The sequence below is a fragment of the Nomascus leucogenys genome, chromosome 10 (genome assembly GCF_006542625.1).
Source record: "Nomascus leucogenys isolate Asia chromosome 10, Asia_NLE_v1, whole genome shotgun sequence".
NCBI lineage: Eukaryota > Metazoa > Chordata > Mammalia > Primates > Hylobatidae > Nomascus > Nomascus leucogenys.
The window spans coordinates 81,097,009-81,121,000 of NC_044390.1; the positions used below are offsets into that span (position 1 = coordinate 81,097,009).

At 50.0% G+C, this 23,992-nt stretch overlaps 1 protein-coding gene across 1 annotated transcript in view; it reads right to left on the reverse strand.

Annotated features, from left to right (window-relative positions):
• Nucleotides 1-23,992, reverse strand: part of RBM19 (RNA binding motif protein 19) — a 141,831-nt gene that overhangs the window by 86,356 nt on the left and 31,483 nt on the right. Inside the window, exons 17-21 of the mRNA XM_003274428.2 lie at nt 15,953-16,128; nt 13,597-13,657; nt 9,506-9,585; nt 7,294-7,349; nt 3,886-4,002 (exon numbers count right to left, since the gene is read on the reverse strand). Coding sequence (XP_003274476.1) covers nt 3,886-4,002; nt 7,294-7,349; nt 9,506-9,585; nt 13,597-13,657; nt 15,953-16,128 — 490 coding nt within the window. The remainder of the gene's footprint in view (nt 1-3,885; nt 4,003-7,293; nt 7,350-9,505; nt 9,586-13,596; nt 13,658-15,952; nt 16,129-23,992) is intronic.

The window sequence follows — 23,992 nt, forward strand, 5'->3', positions numbered from 1 at the left end:
ATGCGCAACACCCCTACTCCAGAGCAAACTCAGATGGGGTGATGGTGGGAAGCCTAGTCTCTTCTTTTAGATCCATACTGACCTAAGACTCTGGGCACCTGCCAGGTGAGCTGACCACCGGCCATTTCTGTCCTTGTTCGAGTGGTAGGGTGAGAAGTTTGTGTGTACATGCACACTTGCACAGTCTGGGACACCCCCATTTGTGTGTCTTCCACATTTCCTTTTGGGGGGTAAAGGGAGGGCTGGCTCAGCCTGTCCCTCAAGGTCCTTCCTGACTCTCTGCCCCAGAACATAGATGAATGGGGCAGAGAGAGGATTACAGGATTACAGCCTTCCTTTGCAGAAAAAAAAACAAAAACATAAAACAGGAAAATGCTGCCCAGGACCTTCAAGGCTTCAGCACTGCCGTTCTGTCTATAAAATCGGATTCAAACCCTGGATTCAAATCCTGGCTTCACTGGTTTGGTGCTGTTGAACACCACAGTCAACATTTATTAACTACCTGCTACCCTGCCAGGGGTTGGATTACGTGCCTCATTTGCACAATCTCATTTAATCCTTATAGTCCTTGAGGCCGCTGAGCAGGGTGGCGGCCTGAGTCATCTGATGACCCAGTGGGTGGAATTTGGGCTCCGGAGCTGGTTTCTTCACTGAGAAACAGAGACATGAAACTACTTTACCAGGCCAGAAACATGAGGCACTGCAGCGCACAGGGCCGGGGACATGAGAAAGAAATCAACACTCACGCATATTACCACCGCATCATCACAAATTAGTGTATGTTGTCACCAGTGTTACTACCACTAGTTTATGCCGGGGAAACTGAGGTCCGAAAAGAGAGTCACAGAGAAGATGAGAATCGCTGTCTGCAAATCCACTGCTGTGCCTCTCTCTCAGTTTCCAAAAGCATAATCCTTGAGTTGCCCTAGACAGCAATCCCACAGAAACACGGAAATGCAGTGCCTCTTGATGCCTGTCTGGTTTAACCCAGGGCTGGTTAGTTAAGGCGCTGGAGTGCGGTGCACTGAGGCCCGAGTGGAAGGCTGGTGGCCTCCGGGAAGGGCCCCAGGCACTGTTGCCTCGGGCTAGGAGGCCGCCTCCTCTCCCCTCCAGCAGGCAGGGTAACTTGAGGCCCTGCCGGGAGAATGCCCTCTAGAGCCCTGCACTCTCACCTGCACACCTGTCCCACTGGCTGTCACTGTCAGTTTCCTCTCTGGTCCCCCACAGAGAGACCTGAGTCTCTCCTGAAATGGCTACATGCCTCGTGCCTAGCACAGTGCCTGGTACAAATGATACACTCGCTGTCATTTGGTCCCACTGGAATGATCCAGAGGAAGACAATTCCTTCTAGACCCAAGAGAACAGGCAGCAGAGAGGAGTGGCTCCAAGCCGGGGCTCTGGGTTAGGCTGACTTAGATCCAAATCCCTGTTCAGTGGCATAGTCCCAGGCAGGACACTCCATCTCCCTAGTTTCCATCTCCAGTTTCTGTCTGGGTGCAAAAGGGATGACAACATCCATCCCTCGCAGGGCTGCTGTGTGGCTTAAAGGAGGTGATTCTGCACAGGAAGGCATTCAAGCTCAGAGCCCTGCACACAGCAAGTGTGTAATAAAAGGGAGTTGTGATTTTTACTACACCTGGTAGGAGAAACCCATAGAACCTGCCTGGCCAAATGGACCAGCTTGGTTCCCCGAAACCCTGAAACCTCCCCCTGCCTAATGACCTTTACTGGCCAGTGGCTTTGTCTGAAATCCTGTCTGGGGCGTCCCTGGACAATCTCGACGTCCCTGAGAAGGCTCACAGCGACCCCTGCTGTCTGCAACGAGGAATTGCCTTACATCCCCAGCCGGAGTGAACAACAATAGCAGGTACGGCCCTCCAAGAAGGGCTTACGTTTCCAGGGGTTTAAGAAAACTCTCATCAGAACAATGGCAAGGAGAAGAGTCACCACATGTAATTATGTTCAGTGGACACTAATTCCCTGTCTTCTAAAAATAAATATAATACATGAGATCAAACAAAGTGCTCTCTCTTCCCTTGTGGTCTTTTGTTTCCCCGGATAAGTGTCATCCTAAATATACTGCAGAACCAAGTGAAACTGTCATTTTGGTGGGATATTATTTCCCAATCAACATGCGCTCTTCTTAGCAAGCCCGTTTTAATCTGGCAGTTCTTAAATTGGACTCCTTTTAAAAAGCAGAGCATGTTAAAACAAGCAGACATACCCAGAGGCTAAGGATATGTACCTACCTGGAGGGATGACTGATCAACCGAGGTTTGGGGAAATGGGAAACATCCTCCCCAGGTCATGACCCCATCTCGCCGGGCTGTTCCTGCTGTGCAGGATACCCGGGGATCATAGCTAAGATCCTGCTTCCCAGATACAGGCAGGATTGGTCTCTGCCTCAGATCCCAGCTCACCACACACCACATCTGTTTATGAACTGAATACTAGTGTATGATTTAGAACAAACAGAGGGGAAAAGGAGGACAAAGATTTCTGAAGTTCCCCAAATGACTTCTTATTCTTCAAACTACAGAGTGAGCACAAAGAAGGTAGACGGCATACAAAGATAATTCTTTCCCCTCTCCAAAACACAAGGCTTATTTTGTATCCACAGATTACCTTGCAAGATGCCAATGGGCAACTCTAACACAGGTTTCACTCTCGGACCCTTGTGCAAGCATAGAATGAATGAACGAGACCTAGTGTGTAGAATCCTAAATGTTCACCCACGAGCAGGCCACAGTGCTGCAGGTCCCCCGAGCAGTCCTGGATCCCACCCAAGCCTCAACAATGTGTTTGGGTGAAGCTGACTTCATCTGCTGTTACATTCTGAGAGCTAGATGGTCTCTCTACTACCCTGCCCGTGCCTGGGGGGGGCCTTGGCTTCAAGCATTCCCTTCTTAGGCCCTGATATGAGGACATTTCTTTCATTCATGGCTTGGTGCTGGGTGGTGCCTACCTAATCTGAAAAGCCGAACATTGTAACATGGCAGCGTAGGGATCACCAACTAGGGGCCCTGGGGCAGGCCAGACTTGTCTTGTTTTTAAAAAGTGAGTTAGTTGCTGATGAATTCTCCTTAAGAATCCACATGGCTGGTTTCTCTTTCAAAACATGGGAACTGATCTTACGAAGCCTGAGTTCCTGTGTGGCATCCCAGCTGGATGACCAGAGAGAGGCCCGCCTGCTGCTCAGTTCTCACCCAGCCCGCTGCCGTTACTGGCTGGGTCCCTGCGACAGCTGCGTTTTCCACCCCTGTGCAAGCAGGTGCTGATGGACTGCTTTATGTGTGCAGGTAATTCACCTTCGTTTCCATAGAGCCATTTAGGCCACTGGTCCCCAACCCCAGCTGGACATTAGGATCCCCTGGGGAGCTTTTAGCAAAACACCGATGTCTGGAGCCCACTGCTGAAAAATGGAATCCAACACTCTGGGGGGTGCAGCCTCGGCAAAGGTGTATTTTAGCCATCTCCAGTGGCTGGAATGTGTGGCTAAGGTGGAAAACCAGCACCTTAAACCAAAGGGGTGGCCTGGACGGAGGAAATTTCAAGCAGATCATGGGTAGGGCTGGGTTTTAGCCACTGGGGCCACTGCCCCTCTTGCACCTTGTGGATGGGGACAGGGAAGCCTGCCTGCCCTTTCTCCATCTGCCTCGGAGAGGGGGAAGCCTGGCTGCTTCGACTTTTTTCCTGCACAATGCTCTGGGGAGCCACGTCTGAGATTAAGGGAGAGAAATCAAAAGCAGCCAAAAGATGACCTTTGAAAGACCACTGCGCCGGCCTGCAATGGAACCATCCAGGACCCAAAGGCCACCTTCCCTGAGACTCGGGCAGGCTCCCCGCCCACACGCCAGTCCCCTGGACTAAATGGGCGCTTCTCACCTGAAGAGCTCTCGGATCTCCCGGCTGTGGGCCTGGAAGGGGATGTTCCGCACCAGGATCTTGGAGGTGGTCTGCTTTCTGGGAACCTGTTTCTTCCGAGCCGATGTCACGGCTGGCCTGGAGGGTGGGGGGAGAGGGTCCGAGTTATTCGGGGCTTCAGCAGCTCCTGCCTAACATTGACTCCACTACGCCTCCATCAGAGTATTCAGGTGATGGATTCAAGGAGTGTGCGTGGGGTGGGGAACCAACGTGAAAGGAGAGGAAGGCCGTCTCCTACAAGGTGATAGGACCCAAAACAGCTGCAGACGTCAGGGGAACACATCCGTGCTTGGGTGGCTGCTGCCCTTCATTTGAGAGACTCTGGGGCCACCAGGGACTTCAGGAGCCCCGCTAAGGGTGGGGCTGGTTTCTCACAGAACCCAATCTCCATTGTGTCTTTCTCTCCAGTTGCAAAGAAAGACCCTAGTTGGTTTCCAAAGGTCTTGTGACACTTCATCAATAACCCGAGGAGGAACATGCCTAACCATGGACATGGACCAGGTGGCGAGCAAGGACACTCTCAGCCCAGGTTCAAGGCCATCCCCAATGCAGTGCTACCTTACCTGTCCCCCTGCTCTCCCAGGGAAACCTCCCACTCCACCAAAACAGGGTAGGGAAGTGAGCAAGGCTGGGAGTTAACAAGCTGGGTGTGAATGCCAAATTGGACACTCAGGATCTCTGTGATCTTGGGCAAGCAGCATGGCCTCTCTGGGCCTCCGTTTCCTCCACTGTAGAAGGGGTGTAATGATAGGCCAAACTAATTTGATTGTTTGAAGATTTAATAAGCAGACTCAGCACTGGACCCAGAATGTGGTAAACATTCAATAAACAGCAGCTGTTACGATAATGACCATGTTAGGACTTACCTCCTTCAGGCCTGCTCCACGTCACCTCCTCACAGGCCTTCCCTGTCTCCATTAAAACGGCAACCCCCTCACCCACAGCCCCCAGCTTCATTTCTCTTCCTGGCACTGATCCCTGTGCTAGTACATTATACATTTAATCATGTTTCTTTTCTTTTTTTGTCTTGTCATTCTGGGGCTATGCTGTCTCATATGGCAGCCACCAGCCACATGTGGCTAGTTAAATCTAAATTAAAATGAAGCAAAACTAGGCTGGGCATGGTGGCTCACACCTGTAATCCCAACACTTTGGGAGGCTTAAGTGGATCACCTGAGGTCAGGAGTTCAAGACCAGCCGGGCCAACATAGTGAAACCCTGTCTCGACTGAAAATACAAAAATTAGCCAGGTGTGGTGGCAGGCGCCTATAATCCCAGTTACTTGGGAGGCTGAGGCATGAGAATTGCTTGAACCCAGGAGGCAGAGGTTGCAGTGAGCTAAGATCACACCACTGCAGTCCAGCCTGGGTGACAGGGTGAGACTCCATCTCAAAAAAATAGAAGCAGCAAAACTACAAATTCACTTCCTCGGTTGCTGGGGTATCAGGCTCCAAGATGGTGCCCAGTGATTCCTGGCTCTTGGTGTTCATGCACTATGTAATCCCTTCCCATGCTGTATCAGGGCAGGTCTGGGTGACCAGCAGCATGCAGCAGAGGGATGGTGTGTGAATTCTAAGACTAGATTGTAGAAGACATTGTGGCCTCCTTCTTCCCCATTCTTGAATCACTCACTCTGGAGAGACCCGCTGCCATGCCATGAGGACACTCAAGCGGTCCCAGAAAGAGATCCCCAAGGTGAGGAACTGAGGCCCCCTGCCAGCAGCCATGTGAGTGTGTCATCTTAACAACAGATCTACCAGCCCCAGCTGAGCCTTCAGATGACTGCTGCCCTAGCCCACATCCTGCCTGTAACCTCATGAGAGAACCTGAGCCAGAATTCCCAGCTAAGCTGCTCCAGAATTCCTGACCCATGAAACTATGAGATAATGTTTTCTTTTCAGCCTTTAAGTTCTGGGATACTTTGTGATGCAGCAATAGACAGCTAAAACAGTTGCACCTGCCACATCTCAAGAGCTAAATAGCTATGTGTGGCAATTGGCTACCATCTTGGACAGAAGAGGTGTGGAATATTTCCATTGCTGCAGAAGCTTCTATGGAACAGCATTGCCCTAGGGTGTAAACTCCCAAGGAAACACCATCCCCAGTGCCTAGGAGGAGGATGTGGTACACAGTGGGCTTGCTGTAATTTTTTCTTGAGTAAAACAATGGTTCCATGAACACTGGCTAGGAAGTGAGACCTTGCAAGGCTGAATTCAGGCTGGCTCTCTGGAGATAGGGTACTGGAAAGACACTGCTGGCTCAGTGCTCATGGGCACTGCAAGTGCTGGACGCTTAACACACAACCTCTAGTTAGCACGTTTCACTTCAGAGGCAGTCACCCATGCAAGGTCACAGAGCTCCTGGATTAGAAACTACAGGTGTGGGGCTCAAAGCCTGAGCTCCTTCTGTTATACTGGCAGCTCAGGAACCCCCATTAGACTTCTGAGGGCCCCTGTACCAAGCCTTCTTCCCTCCAAGGATGCTTAACATAGCACAGACCACAATGGGTGAAAAATACCAGAGCTGGCCCAAGCTGGACTCACACGAAGCATTAACAAGAAAGAAAGAAGGAAAAAGAAAGGTCAATTCGCTGGCAGCTAATTTGCCGGATGACCACAACAAATGACCAACTTCTTGAAAACTACCGAATAAATACCTGAAACCAGCTCTAGGGCTGTTAGAGGCAGTCATTTTATCACCTGAGGCAAGTAGATGATAATGACAATAATGGCTTACGCTGGGCACCTGTTATGTGCCGGACACTGTTGGAGACACGTCGGGTGTAATAGCTCATTTAGATATACAAGCAGGTGGAAATGGAGGAGCAAAGATAAATCTCCAAGCAATCCCCCTACTTCAGTATACTGGTCATTGGGCAGATTGGTCTGCCTCCATCTCTAACACCTACGGAATCTTTTTCACATTAACTGGAGGCCACCGTAGGCACTGTCATTCAGCTCTAAGAAAGCACGTCCCATAAAGCGGAACGTCTAGGTTTTACAGCTGCTTCTGGTTCATCCACAGCACCAGCAACCTCCAGCTCTTCCTTGGTTTATTTATCCCAAGATGAGTGTTGTTTGCCTGTTTCTCCTGCACTTGTTCCTTTTCTTATTAAAAAAAAAAAAAACAACACCCTGTGCATTAAACATTCACCCAAAGGACTAACACTGTTGTAGTTCATTGGGAAAACCGGGGTCGGATTTGGTAAATGCCAACTTAATTAGGCATCTTAATTAGGAAGAGTCCTAAATGGTAAAGGGATAGGTGGAAAGGACATTTAAGGGTTGTGAGACAGCCTCCAGGGTGGCCGGCACCAAGCACAGGAAGCCCCAGCTCACAGGAAAGGAAATGAGGACCCTGAAGACTCACTTAGTGGCTCGTTCCGAGATCCTCACTTCCAGCTTGTGGCCGTCCACGATGTGACCCTAAGAGAGAAGACAACAGGGCTCATCTCTCTGTCCCGAGAAATACTCACCCGAATCCTTGACCTTCACCAGAGCAGAGCCCTGGCTCGCAGATGGGAGCCTGACTGTTCCCTGGGGAGCAGGGCTAGCTGGCCTCGAGGACAGAGGATGGTTTTTCCCTGAAATGGCTCACACCATGCCCAGGCAGCAGCTGGTGGTCAGAGACTCAGTCCTTGGATGCTCTCTTAAGCCACGGGTAGGCCTTGACCTAGATGTCATTCAAGGGACACGGAATTTTCCATTGTTTATAAGCATGTTCAGGCAAAGTAACGCCCTTAGGTCTGGCTTGCAGAGAGAGTTGGGTTTAGTTTGTATGTTCCTGAAAAATATTCTAAATCCTAGTGGAGTTGCATCTAAAGCGAGGTTCTAACATTGGTCCCTCAAGGCAGAACTGGTGTATTAGCAAAATTACCCTTGAAAATCCCTTAAATCTCCCATAAGATACAGCACACAGAGCTTCGTAGGAACAATTCTTGGAGGCAATATTCACATGTACATGCACACAATGATGTCCAGAACATAATACAGTACACATGCAAAGGGACATTTCATAGAATCTTACATCACGTGAAAGAGAAACATGGACCACTGAACCTGCAGAGCCAATTTTAAGTTAAATGAGTACACAGCCCCTGACCAGGAAGGGCCTAGGATGTGGGGCATTATGAAGGGAACAGAGGATACCTTCTCAAGCTACTAACACCTACTGCATCTCCTTCACATTAGCTGAAGGCCATCCTAGGCACCATGCATCATGATGCATTAGATGCATCCACAGAGCTTCTGGATTAGAATTTAGGCTGGGCATGGTGGCTCATGCCTGTAATCCCAGCACTTTGGGAGGCTGAGGTGGGCAGATCACGGGGTCAGGAGATCGAGACCATCCTGGCTAACACGGTGAAACCCCGTCTCTACTAAAAATACAAAAAATTAGCCGGGCATGGTGGCGGGCGCCTGTAGTCCCAGCTACTCTGGAAGCTGAGGCAGGAGAATGGCGTGAACCTGGGAGGCGGAGCTTGCAGTGAGCCGAGATCGCACCACTGCACTCCAGCTGGGGCAACAGAGTGAGACTCCGTCTCAAAAAAAAAAAAAAAAAGAACTTATAGGTGGTGCAAAATTTGCCCTTTGGGATGGTGCCAATCAGGCTATTTTGCTCTCCACAGCCCTAGCTCCCCTCCTGCTAGTGAGTCTCAATCTGTCCTTGTACTTAGGATCTAGCAGGAAGGCATATCTCCCTTCTCTGTCTGAATAGGATGTTGAGTCTCTGTCCAAATAGCTTTCGGTTCAGCCCTGTTCTCCCCACCTTCTCCCCCGCTGGCCAAGCCTGGATGACTTAAGGGTCTCCTACCTGCCCCCTGCCCCCAGCCATCGTCCCCTCTCCACACCAGCAGCTGCAGAGGCTGGAGCAGAAGCCAGTGTGCTCACAGCCCCCTAATGGTCTCCCACTGCCTTTAGGCTGAGCAGTAAAATGGCCTAGAAGATCCTGCCCTGCACACCTCTCTCCTCATCCTGCAGCCTGAACCACTACCCCACGCCGCCCCTGCCACAGTGGCCTCTTAGCTTTTCAAATGTACTAAGCTCATTCCCACCTTACGACCCCTGCCTCAGACCCTCTGCACATGGTCCCTACTCCCCAACTACCTCCCTCCCAGATCTCTGTGCAGCTGACTTCTGGCCAAATAGGTGTGGGCTCAACTGTCACCTCCTTAGGCCTTCCCTGACCACGCAGCCTAAGTGCCCCACCTCCACCCTCAACTCGCAGCTTTGTCTTCATGACCTGGTCCTGCATGTTTATTAGAGGTCCATGGCCTGTCTACCCCACCAGAAAGAGGGGGCCACGTGGGCAACCTCTCCCAGGCCTAGCACCACCCCTGGCACATGTCAGGCTCTTGATAATAGTGCTATGGATCGAATGAATGAACCATGGTGACCGTGGAGTGTTGGGAAAGGTTCTTAATTTTTTCTTGGGCCACAGTTCCGTAGAGATCTGGGAAAAGCAATGGGCCTGGTCAAGTGTAGACTTCACACACATTCTCACTCAATTTCAGAGGGCCGACGGGACCTCCCACTACCTGCCAAGCGCCTCCATGGCCCTCAGCAGAGAATCCTCACTTTACCTGGAGCTGCTTGAGAGCTTTCTGGGTTTGCTCCGGCTTCCTGTATTCCACAAATCCAAACCCCATGGAAAGCAGCGCTCCTGAGAGAGAAAGAAGTGGAAATCACATCAGTGGGTGAAGCGGAAGCACAAGGCCAAGTGCAAGGGCTGTGACGGGCCCCCAGACCTACGCTGTATTTTCTCTTCTTTTCATACCCCCTTCATTCCCCCAAAAAATCTCAGTGCCTGGCTTGCTGTTTATTATTAGTCATCTTGACGAATCAGCCAACGCAGTTAACATGGCTGCCACCTGAGGCCCATTTGACTATTAATTAACAGATGACTGACATGATAATTAACTTCATAATAGGATTCTGCTGTGGGAGGGAGACTGACCTAAGAGAGATGACCATCATGAAGGCAAGTGGCAAAACCTCTACCTGGGCAGTCCTCTACCTCCACACGCAATGCCTAAAATGAATATGTGGGAGAGTCAAACGCACCACAGGCTTGCTCTTCACAAATATTTCTCACCAGCCTATCACATTCAGTTCCTGGGTTTCAGATATAAAGTTTGGATCATGTGGGCGACTGCATTATTCAAACTTCTCTGGTTTCTTACTTCAAGGCTGCAAGTAGCAAGAGTTCAGATAGCAAAGAATACTGCAAAAATTTCATCGGAAACTTCTGCTTCCTCACTATGCATAACTGGGGAGGGAGGACCATTTTTATAGGGCACTAAAAAACATTAAGATCCCTAATTATATCTTGCCCTCTTGACATTAGATTTGATGTCCTCCCACCTTCTACCCACACCCCAGCATCTCATACATATTTGTTAGGTTTATTCTTTATTGCGAATTCAGAGAAGATTCACTTCAGTCTGATGGGTTCAAATGAGGCTCGAGGTTCTCTACCTTTGGCTCACTTTGCAGTTCCTATCTTCACCTTTACTGTGCTGTTTGTGAGACCTATGCTCCTGCCTTTCCATTGACAGTAGGTGTTACAAAATAAAAGCCAAGTGCATTAAGGAATTCCATTAATTGCCCATACATGGCTCAGACAGAACTGACAGCCAGTGCCACCCCAGGGTGACTTTACATGTTCGTTCTGCAAGCAGATACTGCTCGAAAGCTCTCTTTTGGAGGCTCGAGGCTGCAGGTGGTGGGCTGGCATGTCTGTGCACCTGTGAGACTTTAAAAGCACAGTGACTGTGTGAAAGGCAACTGTGAGAAGGTCAAGTTCATCTCTGAGTTACTGACACTATGCAGATCCACTCTCCACCACCGTCCTCTATGGGAAGCTGACCTCTATAGACAGCTTTACCTGGGCTCCCCAGATTCCTTGCTTCCTGTTGGGATCAGCCAGCAAGAGGCTCTGATCTGGCATTGGAGGGTAGGGGAATGGAGGAGAGAGAGGCTGGAGTACTGGATCCTTCCACGTGTCCCCACCTGCCTCCTTGCTTTGTGTGGCTCTGCAGTGGCCACACTCAATCCACAGCCACCACTCCTGCAGGTTATCTCGTGGCTCCAACTCTCAGCTGAGCTCTGGTCACACGCTTTCCTCTAATGTCCCTCCAGGCCCGGCAGGGGGAAAGGCATTCTTCCTGTAGAGCTCACTCCCTGGACATCCTTGTGGGCTCCCTTAGCCCAGCCACACCTCGGCCCCTTTCTTACAGACATCTCTGCTCCAACCCCAGCTCAGAGTGCTTTGTTTCCTGCTGCAACCCTGACTGATATACTTTGTCTAGATTTTCCCCAAACTGTGACAGATGGGCCTCAGAGGACAGGGCTCTCAAATACAGGCCCTTGAAAAAGAGAGTGTATGTTTTAAGAGCTGCTTATGACATGGAAAGATCAGATAACCACTTCTAAAACATGCTGAAGAGCGCTCCCCAGGAATACAAGGCTGGCCCCACAGAGCATCTGACTGGGTACAGTGAGAGGCAGGGACAGCCATTTCCGCCTGCTGGCCTGGGTGCACCTCTGTCTATCTGACCCCCATCCTGGACTTCAGCAACAACTTTTTTTTTTTTTTTCCAGAAATCCTCACAACTGGTCCTTCTCATCATTAACTTGGTACTTAGCTGCCTTTCCTTGCATCCAAAACTATATCTGAAGACCCTGGAGAACAGGGATGTTAAGGGGTGAACAGTGTCTTCCCAGACTCACATGTAGAAATCCTGACCCCCAGTATCTCAGATGAGACCTTACCTGAGACAAGCTCTTTACAGAGGTAACCAAGTTAAAATGAGATCACAGGCCGGGCGTGGAAGCTCACACTTGTAATACCAGCACTTTGGGAGGCCAACGCAGGCAGATCACTTGAGGTCAGGAGTTCGAGACCAGCCTGACCAACATGGTGAAACCCCATCTCTACCAAGAATACAAAAATTAGCTGGGCGTGGTGACACACGCCTATAATCCCAGCTACTGGGGAGGCTGAGGCACAAGAATCGTTTGAACCCAGGAGACAGCAGTTGCAGTGAGCTGAGATCACACCGCTGTACTCCAGCCTGGGCAACAGAGTGAGACTCTGTCTCAAAAAATAAAAATAAATTAAATAAAAATAAATTAAATGCAGTCATTAGAGTGGGCCCTAAATCCAGTATGATTGGATGACTGCCGTTCTTTTAAAAAAGTGTGGGTGGATTTGAAAACGGGATGGGCATATACAAGGAGGATGCCCTGTGAACATGGAGGCGGCCATCTATAAGCCTAGAGACAGGCCTAGAACAGACCTTCCCTCACAGCCCCCAGAAGGAACCAACTCTACTGGCACCTTGATCTCAGACTTCTAGACTCCAAGGCTGTGAGACAACACATTTCTGTCATTTAAGCCACCCAGTCTGTGGCACTTTCTTATGGCCTGGCAAACGAATACAAGGGATGCTCTGACTTCTGTGCTGTATGTCTGCTTAGAACCCTCCATGGCTCCCCAGTACTTCTGGGGAAAAGTCAAAACTCTTCTGTGTGTGTGGCATAAAAGCCACTTCATGGTTTGGAACTCGCCTACCTTTCTAGGCATATCTCCCGCCTCTTCCTCAACAAATTCCCCAGGCTTGGCCACTGCAGTGTGAGTGGCCTCTGAATACCCTGTTCCCGCCACCTGGCTGCTCTGCCCCCCACCCCTCTCAGCCTCGGGCTGATGTGGCGTCCCCTGTGCTGGACTCTTGTCCCTGCCGTCCAACCCCCTGCTGCACTCTGCTGTAACCACCAGCGCATTGGTCTCTCCAGCTAGACTGTGTGCATGCTGCGGGCAGGGCTGCGTCTCCCTTAGTCTTATGTAACTAACACCGTGCCTGCTGCCTGGTGGGGCCTGGGGACTGTTTGAGGAGTAACTCAACAGCAGACATTCTGGCCACCCAGTACTTTGCATGCAGCAGGTGCTCAAGACACAGTTTGGGCTGACACATGTGGCATTCCTACAAATCCTGCCAAACCAAAGGGACTCAGGATAGGGCTGGCATGGCTGTGTGAAAGCAAGGATGTATCCCCTGCAGGAAGCCAGGGCTGGAGCCCAGCAGAGGCCAGGAGACTCAGAATAGCACCCAGGGCCGAATGGAGAGATGAGGGTACTCTCTGCCTGCCCATGTACCCACTGACCTGGGAGATGCATGGTTAAAGACTCAGGAAAATCTGTGTGGTTAATGACTTGGTAGAATGTTCCAGAAGTTCTACAACTGGGTTATCTCCCTCAGAAGGGAAGAGGGAGAGCGCAAGACTGGTTGTTTCTTGCTATTTCCTAGGAAACTTCCAGAGCATGGAAGTGCTGGAAGGAGGCAGAGGCTCCTGATACCATCCAGGGTCCTCGCTATCTGCCCACAAATGGCACTGCTCTGAAACCACCCCTGACAGTTTGAGGTGGTGGAGGCTCTAGGCTCAGAAGGATCTGACCCAAGAGGCTGCTTCGACTGGAAAGCAGGAGACTCCAGGGAAACAGAAAGAGGGGCTATTTCAAAGAGTCTGAGGCTGACCATGCTTCAGAAAAAAGAGAACCTTCAAAATGTGCAAGGGAGAACTCCCCCAACCCCTTGTCTGAAGCTGGAGCTTCTTTTGGAATCCACTCTTTCCGGCTGAATACTGAATACTTGCCAAATTTCATGTGGAATACCTGCTTTGTTCTTCTTCTTGGAGATAGAGCAGCTCTTCACTGTCCCCACTTTTGAGAACACCTAGATAAGAAAGTAACAAGTATCATCAGCAGCTCTAAACCACTATGCAGGCAAGGGCCCCTGTCAAACACTATACCCCCAAATTTGCCATATGGACTACTTGGGGTCCCAAAAACATTTTGAGGTGATGAGTGATGACCTCCTTTAAGTAACCTGGGCAGTCCCTTAGGGTTCCCCGTAAGAGCAGCTGGGCTTGTTTCTTGTTCCAGTTTTAGAAGAAGGAAGTAGGACACAGAACAGTGAGAGACTGACTGCAGATCATACAATCGGGAAGCCGGGCCTAAGTTCCGAAGCATGGGGTCTACTGCCCCAGTCCGGACCTCTCTCACTGCCCCCTGCACCAAATGCCAAAATAATTTTTACAAAAATTTTAAGTCATAGTCTATTCCATCTTCCCCTTTACTTTTTCTGTCTCCTTTGCTAGAATTTGAAACCCAGCCAGAGCAAAATCCACGTTTACCTGGTTCCCGGCTATGTCTTCAGCACCACACACAGGGCTCAGGGAAAGGCAGGTACCCAATAAACACTCACTAAATGAGCAATGGGGAAGCCCAGGGAGAATCTTGAGAAACAAATACTATGAATAGTAGCCACTTATTGACTCTTGTGTTTAAAGTGTCAGATGCTTTATTTGGAGTATCTCCTTCATCCAAATCATCAAAACAACTCCATGAGAAGAGTCTGTTAACATCCCCATGTTACAGATGAAGAAACTGAGGCACAGAATGGCTGAAGGACTCACTCAGGGTCACATCATTAGCAAAGAACAAAGCTGGGTTCCAAGCCCAGGCAGACTGATCGCTAACCATGGCTCTCCACTCAGGGTGCTGAGACAGGAGCCCTGGGAACTAAGGGCTCTTCCCCCCAGGGCCTCAAGTGGACTGTGTGACCTAAGGACAGTGAACCGGCCTCTCTGAAGCTCAGTCTCCAGCCATGTTCCACAAAGAGACTGAACTAGGTCATCTTGGCTGTGACTTCCAGCTCCAGAATCCTTGAATTCAGAGGATGCTCTTGGGCTGCTGTTTGAGTGCATCTCCCAGGAAACAATGATCCCAGATAATGACGATCCCATACCAGACCCGCACCAGAAAAAAAATAAAACTAACGTTCAAATCTATCTGACATATTCAAATCTTCTACCTTTTGGATGCTACAAGCACATGCCGCCATTTAAAAGCACAGCAAAATAAAAATGGAACCAGGAAATAGCCAAAGACAAGTCTAAGGGTGGGTTTCCCATTGCTTAATAAGATGAATCTTGCTCCTTAAATGCTGCTGCTTTAGTCAGGGTATCTCTGCTGTTGGGGCTGCTCTTCTAATAGGTAAGGGGACAGTCACATCACAGAGGCTGAGCCAGAGGGTGTCAGAGGGGCTCTGACCCTCTGCCTCTCTACCACACCCCAATGTTTGCCTCCATATCATCTGCCCATCATGTTCCTACCCCTGAGGTTCAGTGGACACTGTCTTCTATCTTGACCCCATGATCAAATTTTAGGGTTCAGAGGGATTTTTAGAAATCAACCAAGTCAATTCTTATGGCCAGCTTCCTTCCCAGAACAAGCTGATGGCTATCAGCCGACTGTTATTCATTAAAACAAAACAAAAAACTGAAAAACCCATTGAGTGTTTATTCTGTGCCAAGCCCAGTCTCTAGAAATAAACCTCTCCTGAGGGAGGTGCCACAAATTGGGGACCTTGCAGACCCCACTCCTTTGGAACCGGAGACCCCGTTGTGTCCTGATCGCTGGTCCAATTCCTTCTAGAAGCCCCCGGCCCTCATTCAGGGCAGCCCTCATTTGGCTTTTACTAACCTTCTATCTGGAGCTCCCTGTCCTTTCATCCCCTTCCCTCTTCCCATAAATGCAAAAATCTCACCCCATCCAGGGATTCCAGGGTCAGGCCCAGACCCTCACTCACTGATGTGGCTTCTCCATTACTCCCGGCAGGCCGAGAGGACTGTGCTGACATTGACTTTTGGGTAGTTTACATCATAAAACAACTATTGCCTCCATATTACATGGTCTCCCTAGACATTCTGGTATGCCTCCAAAGCGTATGTGACAGGCCCCCCGGCCCCCTCTCAGGCCCCCCGGCCAGCCTTGCTACTGCTCTAGTCTTCAGCTGAGTCGTCTACTGGACACCCCAGGGGAAAGGGTCAAGTAGGTGGTGTGCTTGTTGCCCCAAGTGCATATTAACACGCGTCATGTTTCAGGGCAGAATAAATGCAGTGGCCGTATCAGTAGACTGGGGTTTCCCATCCCACGCCCCTCCCTCCTGGGCTGAGAAACCACTCACCTCCTTCAGCTTCTCTTCTGTTGTGTCAAAATTGAGATTCTTAATAAACAGAGTACATCCTGGGAGGCTCTCTTCTTCTTCTTCCTCTTCCTCCTCCTCCTCTTCCATCTTTGCTGAAGAGTTGTCTGCTCCTTCCTCTGTTGGATTTTCATCTTCTGGGGTTTTGCCATCGGGCACTGAAGCCCCATCAAAACAAAAACAAAAACATCAAATCCATGAAATAATGTCAAACTCACCAGAGCCCTGGGGCCAACTGCAAAGAGCCCACTAGGTAAAGGGGTTCTGCCTCTGCGGGCAGTGGCAGGAAGGGGCACCATGATCCCCAACTTGTGCTGAGCTTCAGCAACTCTTGAGACAGAGAGAAAGTCCTGCCCCTGCTGTGTTGTAAAGAGAAAGGAATACAAAACACAGCCCCCAAATGGAGCCTTAAACAGGACCAGCTCACACTAATTTGAACTTCGAAATAAATTACCATGTGAACTGTTTTACTGAACCACGAGCCTAAACAAAATGTTATTTTTCCTCAAAAAAAAAATCAAAAAACAGCATTTAGTGAACTTTCAAACTAAAATGCAACTTAAAACTTCTCAAAAATTACAGAATGGGATCAAAACTTAGGAAGAGTCTAAATACCCCCTTAAACCTAAAGAATGTTACATACCATCAAAATCCATCATATGCATTACTTCAGGAAGCATATACACAAAAGGTGTGGTTTTGTCTCTACATATTAAATTCAGAGTTACGCATCACAGGGAAAAACTGAAAATACTCTATGTTCACAAACAAGAGACTAGGTAAGGTAGAGTACCATCAAAAGCTGGAAAAATATGTAGTCATTAAAAATGATGTTTCCAAAGAATGTTTAATGACACACAACAAAGCTCATCATATAAAAGAGAAAAATTCAGATATTAAAAAAGTATATACTGTAATTTTAGAAAATGTTCAATGTAATTCAAACCATAATCTAAGCTGGGTGCAGTGGCTCATGCCTGTAATCCCAGCACTCTGGGAGGCGGAGACAGGTGGATTACTTGAGGTCAGGAGTTCAAGACTAGCCTGGCCAACATGGTGAAACCCTGTCTCCACTAAAAACACAAAAATTAGCTGGGCATGGTGGTGGGCACCTATGATCCCAGCTACTTGGGAGGCTGAGGCACAAGAATTGCTCGAACCTGGGAGGCAGAGGTTGCAGTGAGCTGAGATCATGCCACTGCACTCCAACCTGGGTGACAGAGTGAGACTCCATCTCAAAAACAAAACAAAACAAAACAAAAAACAACAACAAAAAACCATGATCTGCACATTTATGAGAAAACATACATGTGCATACACACACACACAGTGATCACAGGAAGGAGAGGCACAAAGTGCTCCTGGTTTATTTCTGGAGAATGGCATTAGGGATGGTTGTCATTTCAACCTGTCACTGTTAGCACTTTGTACCGCTTCCACTCTGAAGGAACAGCATTTTAGGGAGAGGAAGAGCAGATGTGAAGTTGTGAGTTAGCAAAGGATGTATGTGTATGTGTGTGTGTGTGTGTCTGTGTGTGTGTGTGTGTGTGTGTGTGTGTGTGTGTGTGTGTGGCTGCAGCTCAGGGAGTTGGGAGCAGGGAGACTAGACCTGCTAGCCTGCAGTGGCGCTAAGCGTGTGGATTTCATTCTCAGCTGCAAGAAGCCTCAGGAAGTTGGAATAGGGCAGTGTCATGATCTTTTGAGAAATCTTAGAAGGAAATGTGTTCAATTCGTTTCAGGCTTCCCAATTTCCCCAAGTCACATGATTAGGACCTGGAGACAAATTCCTCCTCCAAAGAAGCTATTCCCATATCCCCCAGGAAATCAAACTGTCTTAGCAATTCTTCAAAGCAGTTCTCAGGCTGTGCCTTCACCCTCAATGTTTCTAAGCAGATGACCAGTGACCTCCCTTAAAAGTTAAACCCTGCACCCCAGCCTGGCAGAAACACCTGGAGGTCCCATGGGCGGGTACGCTGGAGCTGATGGAAACAGCCTGCTTCTTCTACTCACACCTTCACTTGCATAGTTCAAACTTCTGCATGATGTAAGGGGGCTTCTTGGGGTTCAGCTCTGTCCCACATACTCTCACCGCCAAGCACCAAAGATGCGTCTGTCTGTCCTGCCCTTTCTGATGCAAGCCTAATGCTTTCAAGTCCTAATTAAGCTTCCATCACTTTGTCATAAAACAACTCTTTAAGCCCTTACAGAAACAGCTACCGTGATAATGCTGTCTCTTTAACATCAGTTGAACACACTGCCTTCCCCCCTCGGGTAAGCCCAGAATCGAGACTCAGATACCAGCACAAAAAGAAGAAATCTACACAAAGGCTCCTCCCCCAACCAAGAAACTAACACAATTTACCCAACAAGAGAGACTCCATGGTGTGGCCCTTTGTACTCAAAACCCAACTTTCAAACAAAGCTGGAGGAAAAAGTACCACTAATGGTGAGAATGAAAGCTATGCAAGGCAGCCAAGACTTCAGGTCCTGGGCCAGAACTTCAGTGGAGACGAAAACCATGACCTTCAGCAGGGAATGGTATTTCCACCCCACTGGCCCTCCTTGGCATTGGACATCTTGGAGATTAAAGGAGAAAGGAAAGAACACTGATGAGATCCCCTGCCATGCACCAGGCATGTGGCTGGATACCCTGAGTACAGTCTCATTCATGACCACAGCAGCCACACCACAGAAAATGGGGGGCCCAAGGAGAGTTCTGGAGGCTGCCGCATCTGTACCCGAAATCTCAGGCACCTTCTGGTTGGTGAGACAGGTTCATGGAAGACTGGAAAAAAATTTTATAGAGAAAAGCACAGTGGGGATGATGGTGACCAGGAGGGCTCATGGCCCCTTTAAAGGAGCAGCCCCTTCTTGGCACTGGCCAATTGACGGAAAGGTCAACCTAGCATGGCCAGAATTCAGATCTATTAAGAGAAGTAGGAAATCCAGCTTTACAGAGGAAATCCCATGGTTTTTAAATCTTGGCAACTTAATGGCAAGTGACTTTTGAATTAGGCAGTAGTCAGCAAGTACACCAGTTCATCGAAGCCTCGGTGCTCTGCTCTCTGCATCTGGCCTGCCCCAGAGCATTGGCAAAGATGCCCTTCCCTCTTTCTCTCTCAAGGTCCCAGAACCCAGCCAGTGCCCAGCGTGGCATTCCAGGAGTTCCCAGTCTCACAAGGGTAACAACTGGGGGAGCCAAGAACCCCTCAGCATGGCTGGAGTTGACTCCACCCTGCCTCCCTGGTCTATCAGCAGTGGCTGGTGTGCTGCAAAGGGCATCTTTAAATGCCCAGGCACCTGCTCAGGGGGGTGTGATGTTTGGGTTTAGTAACAGAGCTGAGACCAGGAATGGATAGATCCCTTCCCTGGCAGATCAGCTGCCCTTAGCCCCAGCCCAAGAAGAACAACAGGGAACTGTGAGGAAGGTGAAGACCTATTATCTAGGTGTGCAGTTGGCCTGGCAAGGGGCTCACCTGGCATCTCCAACCTCCCATAAGTCAGCCTCTTACCCTCCCCTTCGGGAGGAACACCCAGCTTGAAATGAAAGATGTGCTCAAAGGGGTCTGCCTTTCCTCCAGCAGTGCAGGCTCTGGCTGACCCCGGAGACATCCGTTCTTTCCCTGAACCTTGAGTTCATAGCAACAACCACCCTACACCTGACACTTCACCCTGGATCCTAGAAGAACTAACAATTCAAGGGCATCACGGTCTTTAGAGGTCTGCTGGAGAAGGGGGCCTGGAAAAGACGAGGAGGGCAGGCCCAGTCTCAGCCCTGCCACAACCTAGCTGCATGGCCCTGGGCAAGTAACTTCACTGCTGTCTTGGCACCCTTACCTCTAAAATGGAGCTTATTAAAACCACCTCTCCCCTAATACCAAAAATACACACACAAACAAAAACCCCAAAGTCATGCTCATTTGTAGGAAAACTGGTAAACAGAACAGTGAGTGACTGTAAACTCAATTACTAAATTTTAAAAGGACGATAATGTAATAATTATGACCAAGAAAGAATGCAAAATCTACATTTGAAGTTTAAATGAATTGTAAATTAATGTGAGTATATTGTATAGGATGTATTCTATAGGTTGTTTCAAAACCCAGCAAAGCGCAGCTGTATAGAGACCACTGGCAAAGATAATGGCCCTTCCCCCTTCCTCCCCCAAGGCCCCGGAACCCAGCTAGTCCCCAGGATGGCATTCCAGGAGTTCCCAAGTCTTACAAGGGCAACAACCTGGAGTGCCTAGCAGCCCTCAGCATAGCCTCCCAGGTCCATGAGCTGTGGCTGGTGTGCTTCAAAGGGGGAAGAGTTGTTATCTTTGCCAGCAGGCCTCATACACCTGCACTTTGCTGGGCTGTTTGGAAATGCAAGTATCCACTACTTCCTCCACGTGCCAGGCCATGGCTCCATCACCTCTCACCTCACCTGGACAACTGAAGAGCCTCCCTGCTGCTGTGCCCTCTGCCCCCTCCCTGGCTCACCACCTTCCCTGACTTCATCCCTCACCCTTTTCTCTTCTCCTGTGACCTCCATTCCAAACGCACTGGTCTCTTTTCTGGTGGCCGAGCCTGCCAAGCCCCCTTCCTACCACAGGGCCTTTGTACCTGCTGGCCTCTGCCTGTTCTGCTGGTCTGCTGCTTTCCCAGGCCTGGCTCCTTCTCACACAGCCTCCTTGCAGGGAGCTCATCCTGTCCACTCTAGTTCAAGCAGTCTCCAGCCTGGGCCCAGCCACTTGCTGTTCCATTCTTCTGCTTTCCTCTTTTCAGAGCCCTGTCCTGTTCTGACATCACCGTACTGAGCAGTTTGCTCCTCTATCTGTGCTCCCCAGCTACACAGGGAGCTCGAGGACAGGATCCAGTCTGACTCAGTTGGCACTGCATCTCCAGCACTGGGCTCAGAACAGATCTACTTGTGGGTGATGAGTATGCTGGACACTCAGCATGCACCCAGAATACAGCGATCAAGAAATAGCCCTTACTGTGATCGAGAGGAGCTGTGGGGTCTTAGATAAGAGCACAGGCCTCAGAGTTGATGGCTTCAGGTCATATCCCGGCTCTCTCTACATGTGTGACCTTGCTCAAGTCATGCAAACTCTCTGTGCTTCCTTCTTTCCATCTAAAAAGGGGCTGGCCATCATGGTGCCTACTTGCAGGACGATGACGAGAATGAACGCAGAGCAGGCTGAGACCTGAGCCTGGGCCTGCAGTGAGCACTGGGAGGGAACAGTTTCGTTCTTAATAACACCGTTGCTACCCACACTGCTCAGCAGGCCTTGATGAGAGAGAAATCCAGGGGAAAATGTTAGGAATCCCTAACCCTGGGAGACATAAGACAACCCAGTGTGGGGAGCCCTCGGCCCTCCTTCTCCTTCTCCCTGCAGACTGATCTGCTGGCTTCAGGCTCCCAGGAAGGCCAGCCAGTGCCAGGCGTCTGAGTCCACAGCTGGGCGCCCCTGCCAGCCAGCTACTGCTCCCCGAGTCACCAGGCCAGGTTGTGTCCAGAGAGGCGTGGAGACAGCCAGGAGACAAGGCCATGAAGCCAAAGGTCATTTTAAAAAGCATTTCTGCTGCTGGCCCCAAGTGGGGAGACAAAAGAAAGATGAGAAAGAAAAAAATAAGGTATTGTGAAACTCAAACAGATGTTTGCCAACAAAAACACCAGGAACCAGAAAAAGAGGGAAGAAGTGAGAAAGGAATCAGGGCTGGGCCCAGGGGCGGGGGAGTGGGGGGAAGGATCTAAAAGCAAGGTGGGCTGGAGGGGGCTGGGAGAGGCAGGGGAACTGTGCTTCCATCTGTAGTTAGCACAATCAAATCCAGTCACGCATCGCCACATGGGGCTTTATTATAATCAGGCCACAGAATTTACTGCGGCCTCCTCCCCTTTCCCGGCTCTCGGCGCTGGAGCTGACAGCAAAGACTGTTATCAGTTGTGAGCAGCTTTTCAGGACCTCCCCCCACTCTGAGCCCTTTATCTGGAGGTGAGGGTCTTGGTTGTGGGGAGATAAAACATGCTGTCCCCCTCCCTTGAGACTGGTAGAGAGAACAGGAGGGCTTTGCAGAAAGGAAGGGGGTAAAATAAAAATAAAAAGCTATGTCCACTCTCCTCCTACTCTTCTTCCTTGGGAGCCTGAGAAAATCCAAGGCTTTGTGGGCTGGCTGAGTACCCCCAGCCCTCGTTGTCCTCCTACAACAGGGGAGTCGGGGATCTGGCGAAGCTTCAGGAACAATGCAAAGAGGGTGGGGGTGGGGGAGGAGCAGGTGAAAAGAACAGCACCGGCCAGGAGGGGTTGTGCACATGCTGCGTGCAGTGAGGGCAGGAGGAGGCCCTGGAGATCAGCTCTGTGGGAATTCACTGATGACGCGGGACGCAGCGGGGCTTGGAATTAGCACAGACACGCACAACTTCCCGGGCCAAAGGAGGCCTGGCGGCCGGGCTCTAAGGCCTTCTTTGTGTGAGTCATTGTCAGGCCCTGGAAAGCAGCCCCTCTGGGAGGTAGGGGCTGTTGGGGACATGCTCAAACCTACAGTGTAGACCCAGGAAGCTGGGGGACCCGCGGGCAGGGGGTGGGAAAACACTGTGACTGTAAACCACAGCATGCTATCTCCATGATGCACCCTGTGCTGTGATGCAGACATTTCTGTACTCAGGGCCCACTTCTATTACTACTTGTGACATCTCACTTGTCCCCCAACAGCTCTATTGTCCTCCACAGCTCAAAAGCTCCTGGGGAAGGGGGTCTGTGCATCTGTGCGGTGTCCATCTTGATCACTCAGCTCAGCTGCTGGCTCAGGGCTGGTGCCCATGGTGAGTTAAAGGCTATTCACTGTGACATATTTTTCTAAATTTCAATTTTTGAGATAGGGTCTCGCTCTGTCACCCAGGCTGAGTGTAGTGGTGCAATCTCGGCTCACTGCAGCCTCGATCTTCCAGGCTCAAGTGATCCTCCAACCTCAGCCTCCTGAGTAGCTGGGACTACAAGGCATGCACCACCACGCCCAGCTAATTTTTGTTTTTGTAGAAATGGGTTTTTGCCATGTTGTCCAGGCTTGTCTTGAACTTCTGGACTCGAGTGATCCTCCTGCCTCAGCCTCCCAAGATGCACTGTGATTTACATTGCTCAGTCACCAACAGCAGCAGAAGACTGGTGATGTGCATGTGACATCCCACCACGCCCTCAGGGGGCAGGGCAGATATCATGCCCATTTTACAGATATGGAAACTGAGCCTCAGAGAGGCAGGTGGCTTGCCCAGTCACAGAGTGGCTGCTTACTGGAAATCTCAGGACCATTTCCCCAGGGGCTCTAGGCCTCACATGATGAGGACGCCAAGGACTTAGAACCATGCCCGGCATGGCATAACTGCTGCTTTTGCCCTTGGGTTGGCTCACACACACTTCCTGATCACTACCAGCCACTGGGGCATGTTCCTGGGTGCTAGGATACGGCCGTGAGCAAAGTGAATGGGCTCTCGGCATGTGGAGTGGCCATTCCAGGGGCAGAGTCCGACAGAGCAACACCAGGGAAAAGAACCCATTCATGACACAATTCCAGGAAGTGATAAGCATTTGAAATAAAATAAAGGGCCATTTGTAAGGGTGGGGACAAATGGGAGCCCCCACTATTATTCTGATTGATGGTGTTACTGTCACCACTGTGTTCTGAGGCTGGGCTTACAACCAAAACCAAACGTTCAAACCTAACTAAGCTTCTACTATGTGCCAGAGGCTTGGGACACAAAGACAAATATGACCCGGCCTCATCTTTCGAAGGGACAGAGAGGCAGATTCTTATGCGTTCCCTCACTCCCTTGATACCTGTGAACCAAGCTTCTTTATGCCTGGCCCCCCCCGGGGTGCTGAGTACTGGGCACTCAGGAGACAGCCCCATTCCCTGCCTTCACAGCTCAAAGTCTGGCTGAGATAGGAAACAAATACAAGTAACAAATAAACAGAATAAATAGAAATTGTGACAAGTGTTAGAGAAAAAATAAGACAGCAGAGAGGGAGAATCTCCAGGACAC